We start from the raw sequence: 6000 nt of genomic DNA on the forward strand, positions 1-6000 counted from the left end.
ATTTTCTTTAATATTCTTTTCAAAGTCAGATCATTTTTTGTAAGTACCTTTCTTCAAGGTCTCTTATGTTTACAGAGATTTTATGAAGAACTAGAAAATTGAAACTAGAAAAATTGAAAATTTTTATGACTATTTTTTAAAAGAGAATTTTATAAAGAAATACAATCTAGTGTCATCATCTAGGTTATTGTGTGAATTTGTTCTCTAGTTGCAGTGTATTTGTAAGCCCTGTGTTAGTGCTCACGTTACTTCCATAGTCATGTGCAGATGCATTCAGAGCGAGAAGAATTTCGACTCCCTTGACCCACAGGTTTCTAGCTGGGGTCAAATGCAGATCTGCCTTTTTATTTCAGCTTTCATTGCATCACCAATGTCTTTTTCGTAGACTGCATGGTCCACACATATGTTGACTTTATGGTTTAAGATGGACCGCAAGGATAGTCTAGAAATGCTGTCCCCATTACTAAGTGTCAGCTGGCTGTGATCCGCCTTAACAGAAAGTGTGTGGGTTAGGGAGTGCTCAGGCATGAGCTGCAGTGCTACTTACTGGCCTTGACTTCACGGTAATGTTTAATTGATGATATCTATTAAACATGATGCCTTTTAACAGAAACACTTAAGACAAGATTGCGTATTAATAAGTGTAGTAGCCAGAGGCTCATGGGAACTTAACCCTGTATTTTTCCTAGGAATATTGCTCAGTATTCACCATATTCATTCATGATAACTTGGTAGAACAGATAACAAGATGGATACCATGCAAAATGCAGACGAGCATAAAAAGGACTATACAGTCCACTGTACTCTCACGATGGCGCTAGCTGCTGTCAATATAATTATTATACTAACAGAACTAGATTAATAAAAGTATATGCTTTCAGTCTTTTCCTATTGATACGTAAGCATGATTTTCAAAAGCTAAGATCACATCCGTTATTTCTAATATTATATGCATTATGTTCCTATATTGTTAAATGTGGAAATATTTTTACTGTTTTGTCATAGTTTATTTGCTCAAGAGGCCTGTGTTAGACAGCTGTGTTGTTGATGACATTTTTTGCATTCTTCTTATTTCATAGTTGTTGTTTTAGCTCCGAGTCTGGCCCTCATTTCTCCTTTAGTGGCCAACGCGTGCGCTTAGGGCTGTGCTTCTGCCTCAGTGTGACCCGGTTCTGATTCTCATGCATTCTTTTTCTTTTTTGTTCTTTTCTCTCTTTCTCTCTCTTTTTTTTGTTTTGTTTTACTTTTTTCTCTTACAGTTCTTATAGTTGTGAAATTCCGTACTTGATTTGATGACAGAGACCCTCATTAAACAAGATCTGGGACAATAATATTTAAAGATTGCTGCATAATGTAAATGAAACCTATGTATAGAACTTTCAAATTTCCTTTTTCAAGAAACTAAAAGGCAAGTACCAATTCAAATTGGAGCATTGAGAATATCGAATGATCACCTTTCCAACTAACAAAATGCATTTTGAATAATTATATTTGATGTAGAAATATCTCTATTTTGCTTTATTCCAAGGATCTAATTTGAAACTAGATACTTGCCAGTCTGTTATTTGTATATATAGTTGAACCCTGATAACAATGCCCCATACTTGTGTTTCAGTTGCATTAAAGACATTATTGCATCTAAGTGAGAGTCAGTCTGGTGACCAGGAAGCCTATGTAGAGTCCTGACTCTTTGCTGCAAGAGATGCATAACCATCCTATCAGTATTTGCAAGAATGCCATTCTTTTCATATTGTAGTTGCTTTGCAGGCAATTTCCACACTTATGGATTAACAAAAGCTAAGTGTTGTAAATGTTTCTGCCTTCAGCTCTACCCGAAAACATTCCAGTAAACCTATTCTGACTGTATAAGAAAATACGTGGTAATTTTTTGGTCTTTGGATTTTGAAAATGGGAAATTTAAACAGTGTGAAAATCATAATATGGTCCTATAAAACTGGAGATAATAAAATTTTTGAAGAATGTCATTGGAGTGTTTGAAAACGAGCACTATGTAGCTCCCAGTCTTGGTCCAGTTGGTTGTCAGTTAAACTACAATAAAAAGGGACTAATTCTGACGTGAGTAAGTGAAGGCTGCAGGTAATTTTTTTCTTGACTTCATTTTTTTAGTGGTTTTCTCTTTTTAATTTTAACTAACCCTGTGCCAGAGGTGCTGAAGTTAGCGCAGTCATGTGCCTCTCACCTTGTATTCTCATGCTCTCTGACACTCCTGAGGAGATGGGTGTCACAGGTCTTCAAACAGCCAGTGTCAGTCAGTAGCCGACTGTCAGGAGCATAGATGTCTTCACATACTCACTCAGTGACTGATGCTGAGGGGCCACCATTGACCCCAGCCTGCTCTTAGGACAAGTTGTGTTCCTTGTAAAGAGTACTGGCCTCTTAATATTGATTAAATAAGTCAAAGTGAAGGTGCTTCCTGCTGTGCAGGGGGAAGGCAGAGACCACAGGAACTGTTCACATGGACATCTCAAGCTGGAAAGAGAGCTCACAGGGGCGGCCAGGATTGGGGGCAATGGTCCTGTATAACAGATATTAGTTTTTGTGATCATTTTAATTCAAAATGTGTAAAACAATTTGGATTTTTCTTTGTTTAATTCTACAATGGTTAATACTAACAGACAAAATGTTTAGACTGGAAAGAAACTTGAAAAGGTGGAAACAAGATTAAGTGGTAGCCGAGCCGGGCATGGTGGCACACACCTTTAATCCCAGCACTCGGGAGGCAGAGGCAGACACAGACGGATTTCTGAGTTCGAGGCCAGCCTGGTCTACAAAGTGAGTTCCAGGACAGCCACGGCTACACAGAGAAACCCTGTCTCGAAAAACCAAAAAAAAAAAAAAAAAAAAAAAAGATTAAGTGGTAGCCTAGGTATCTAAGTATAATTGCTGGAGTTTACAGTTTGTTGCACACTGTGGAAAATCGACTCTGGCCTTTTCACCATGCTCGTCAATTCCTGTGCGCAGCATCTGAACTGAGAATACATCATTTGGAGAAGGAGTGCTCTGCATTCCAGCAGCTGGTGGCTCAGGGATGGAGGTGTTTCCTCCATCAGCACAGCTGATCCCAGTGTGTGTGTCTTGTACCTCAGGTCACAAGTTCCACTGCTTGGTGTGGAAGACACTGTCACTCAGTGTCTGTTAGCGAAGATGAAGTGTTGGGTGTTTTTCTTTAGAAGACTCCAAATTTCAATCTTCTTTTAATTAAGTATGCCACTTTTAAACAAACAATTATAAAACATAGAATTGTAAAGTTAATTTTAAAACATTAATTATAAAACATATTACTTAACTACCTATATATGTAGTTGTTTATATTTAAATTTCTCGAATCTGAGGAAATCCTATTGTCATGGGACTGAGGATTTTACAACAGTGATGGCTTCAATCCCAGTTTATCACTTTGTCCCTTTTGGTCTTATGTAATCCTGAGACCTAACAATGACATTAGGGTGAAATACTGGAAATGTGGGTGTTTCTACAATAAGATGCTGAGAAGAGCCAGGTGTGATGGCTCACACCTGTAACCCCTGCTCTATGAACACTGAAGTAGGAAGGTTTCTCTGATTTTGAAGCCATCCTGGGGTTCATGGTGTGTTCTGTACCAGCCTGGGCTATAGAGTAAGAACCTGTCTGGGGGAAGAAAAAAAAAAGCCAACCAAGCAAACAAATCAGAGGAGAAACAGTTGTCAGACTGATGTCAGGCCTGCCTTCCTTCCCTCCTTAATCATTCTTTTTCTCATTCAGCTCAGATCATCCTGCACTTGAAAAAATGAAGTTTTACCACCATCAAAACTATCACTATTTAACAACAGTGAAGATCAACAGAAAAATTCAAGTAGCTTTGCTAATGTTAGTTGATGCCCAGTGAAATCAGGTCACCACTGCCGTGCCTGATGCGTGCCCCTGTGGTTTTTCTGTAACAGAAGCCTCTCCCTTGCAGCAGTTTGTGATGAATGGGTTCCTCCTCCATCATAACCCAGTGTTAGTGTTGCCTGTGGTCTTTTTATTCCTTTGTCCTAACAAAACTCATTGGGAAATGTCCCAAAAGTTTATAAGCTGGGAAATTTATTGATTAAGAGAAGGTCCAGTGCTGATGATGGAACATTGTTTAAAATGGAGAAAGGGTAGCACACATCAGTTGCAGAGGTGCCTGTGATGGGGTTCCTGTAGACTCTCATTACAGTCCACTCTGGGTTCTGTGTTAGAAAGTAATGCCATTCTGATAGCAGCAACCGGCACCTTTCTGTTCTGTATGGCATGTGGGTGCCCTCAGATGTGATAAGAGCCTGACCTCTGTCCTTGTCACTTAACACCTGTTCTGTGTGCTGTCGGCACTGTAGACCAAACAGACTTGTATTTACATCTCATAGATATTTTATGGCTAGAAAATATGCAAGAAGTTTTTTTAGTGTTGAAAACAAATGTCATTATATGTTCTTAGTTGTATTGAGTCAGAGTGTTACGAAGTTAGGAACTGGACTACTAATCAGATTTTGTGTTTTCTCACAGAAATGTTATCAGAGTCACTTTTACTTCTCTGTGAGTGATAGTAAGAGCATGACTCAGTCTAAACACATGAAGGTGGGGGTTGTCAAATAACAGCAGAAAGGCAGTGGCTCAGAAGACACAGAAAGGGGCCATCTTAGTCCATACAAATGTGCCTTCCCTTAGACTGACAGGGTCTGAGTTTATCTTGTATGTCTTGGTTCTTTTGGTTGGTTGGTTGGTTGGTTGGTTGGTTGGTTTTATTTGGTTTTGGTTTTGGCTTTAGTTTTGTTTGTTTGTTTGTTTGTTTGGATTTTTTTTGTTTTTTTTTTGAGATACGGTCTTACTGTGTGACCCAGACTGACCTCAGATGCACACAGAGCCATCAGCCTCCCACATGCTGGGATTAGAGGTATGTGCCACCACACCCTTCAGCCCTTTTCTTTTTGATCAAAGAATTCCTGGGCTCAAGTTATCTTTCCAGCTTAGCCTCAGAAGTAGCTACAACTACATGTGGGCGCCAGCTTGGGCAGGTGAGCCTTTTCTTTAAGCCTGATGTTAGTCTCACTTGGATATTTACCTTCTTATGTCAAGCAGAATAAGGGTGGAACACGCTTTTCTTCTGGCTCTTGTTTATTTTACAAGGCTACTTAGGTTAGCAGGGATGGGAAGAAAAACATTGCTAATCCAGTTGGGATAAACGTACGTTTGAGCTTATAAAGCAAGGACCACACCACGTTGTGTCTCTCAGCTGCAATCCCTGTGTGTATGGCTGTGCCCCAGAAGTCACACCATGCTGGTGGTGAATAAGTGAGGGCTGATTTCCAGTGTGTGCCAAGAAGTAACATGATTGAGGTAGGTGAACCTAGAGATAAAAGAGTTCTTATGATTTAGTATTGAAAAAATTCTGGTTTTACGATGTTGCATTTGATTCTTTTCACTTGAAAAGTCATGTTTTAAAGCTGTAAATTGCCTATGTCTAAGGATTTAGTAAAATGTCAGAGATCAATCTATAAGAAAATTCAAACATTGTTTTTATATCTTAGTAGTATGTCATTATTTTAGACCTCACAATCCCTAATTTAACCATTTCGGCAAGTGCCTTTGACACATACGGAGTATTATGGGAGATGAGCAAATGTAGTGCCACACCCCGTTTCCCGGCTTCTCAATGCCTCGTGATGGTATATGTTTAACAGTGCTGCACAGTTCAGTTCTTTGTGTTCATACGAGATTGTATTGTAGCCTTTCCATAGCAAACAGCAAAATAAACCATTTTGCAGAAAATGAAAAGTAAGCACTGTGGCTTGTTCAGTGTGTTACCTGTTGACCTAACTTCGAAGCAAAGTACCTATACAAGCACCCGATTTCAGCGCTCCCTGTTTCCAGGAAAGAGCATGGGAGAAAGAATTTCTCAATGTACAACACCGTGTCGGCTGCAGAGAGAGAAGTGATCAGGATACTCTTGCTTATCCTCGACGGTGTCCGTTTCAAAGA

The 6000-nt window shown here is 39.4% G+C and overlaps 1 protein-coding gene across 4 annotated transcripts in view; it reads left to right on the forward strand.

Annotated features, from left to right (window-relative positions):
• Vamp4 (vesicle-associated membrane protein 4) overlaps positions 1 to 5796 on the forward strand; it is a 28568-nt gene extending 22772 nt beyond the window's left edge. For 2 of the 4 annotated variants that reach the window (NM_001356527.1, NM_001347125.1), the window contains exon 8: positions 1260 to 5796. In NM_001356527.1, coding sequence (NP_001343456.1) covers positions 1260 to 1288 — 29 coding nt within the window. In that variant the 3' untranslated portion in view covers positions 1289 to 5796. The remainder of the gene's footprint in view (positions 1 to 1259) is intronic. The other 2 variants (NM_001356526.1, NM_016796.3) reach the window with 2 other exon arrangements.
• Positions 5797 to 6000: the final 204 nt, after the last annotated feature.

Source organism: Mus musculus, chromosome 1 (genome assembly GCF_000001635.26).
Source record: "Mus musculus strain C57BL/6J chromosome 1, GRCm38.p6 C57BL/6J".
Classification (NCBI taxonomy): domain Eukaryota; kingdom Metazoa; phylum Chordata; class Mammalia; order Rodentia; family Muridae; genus Mus; species Mus musculus.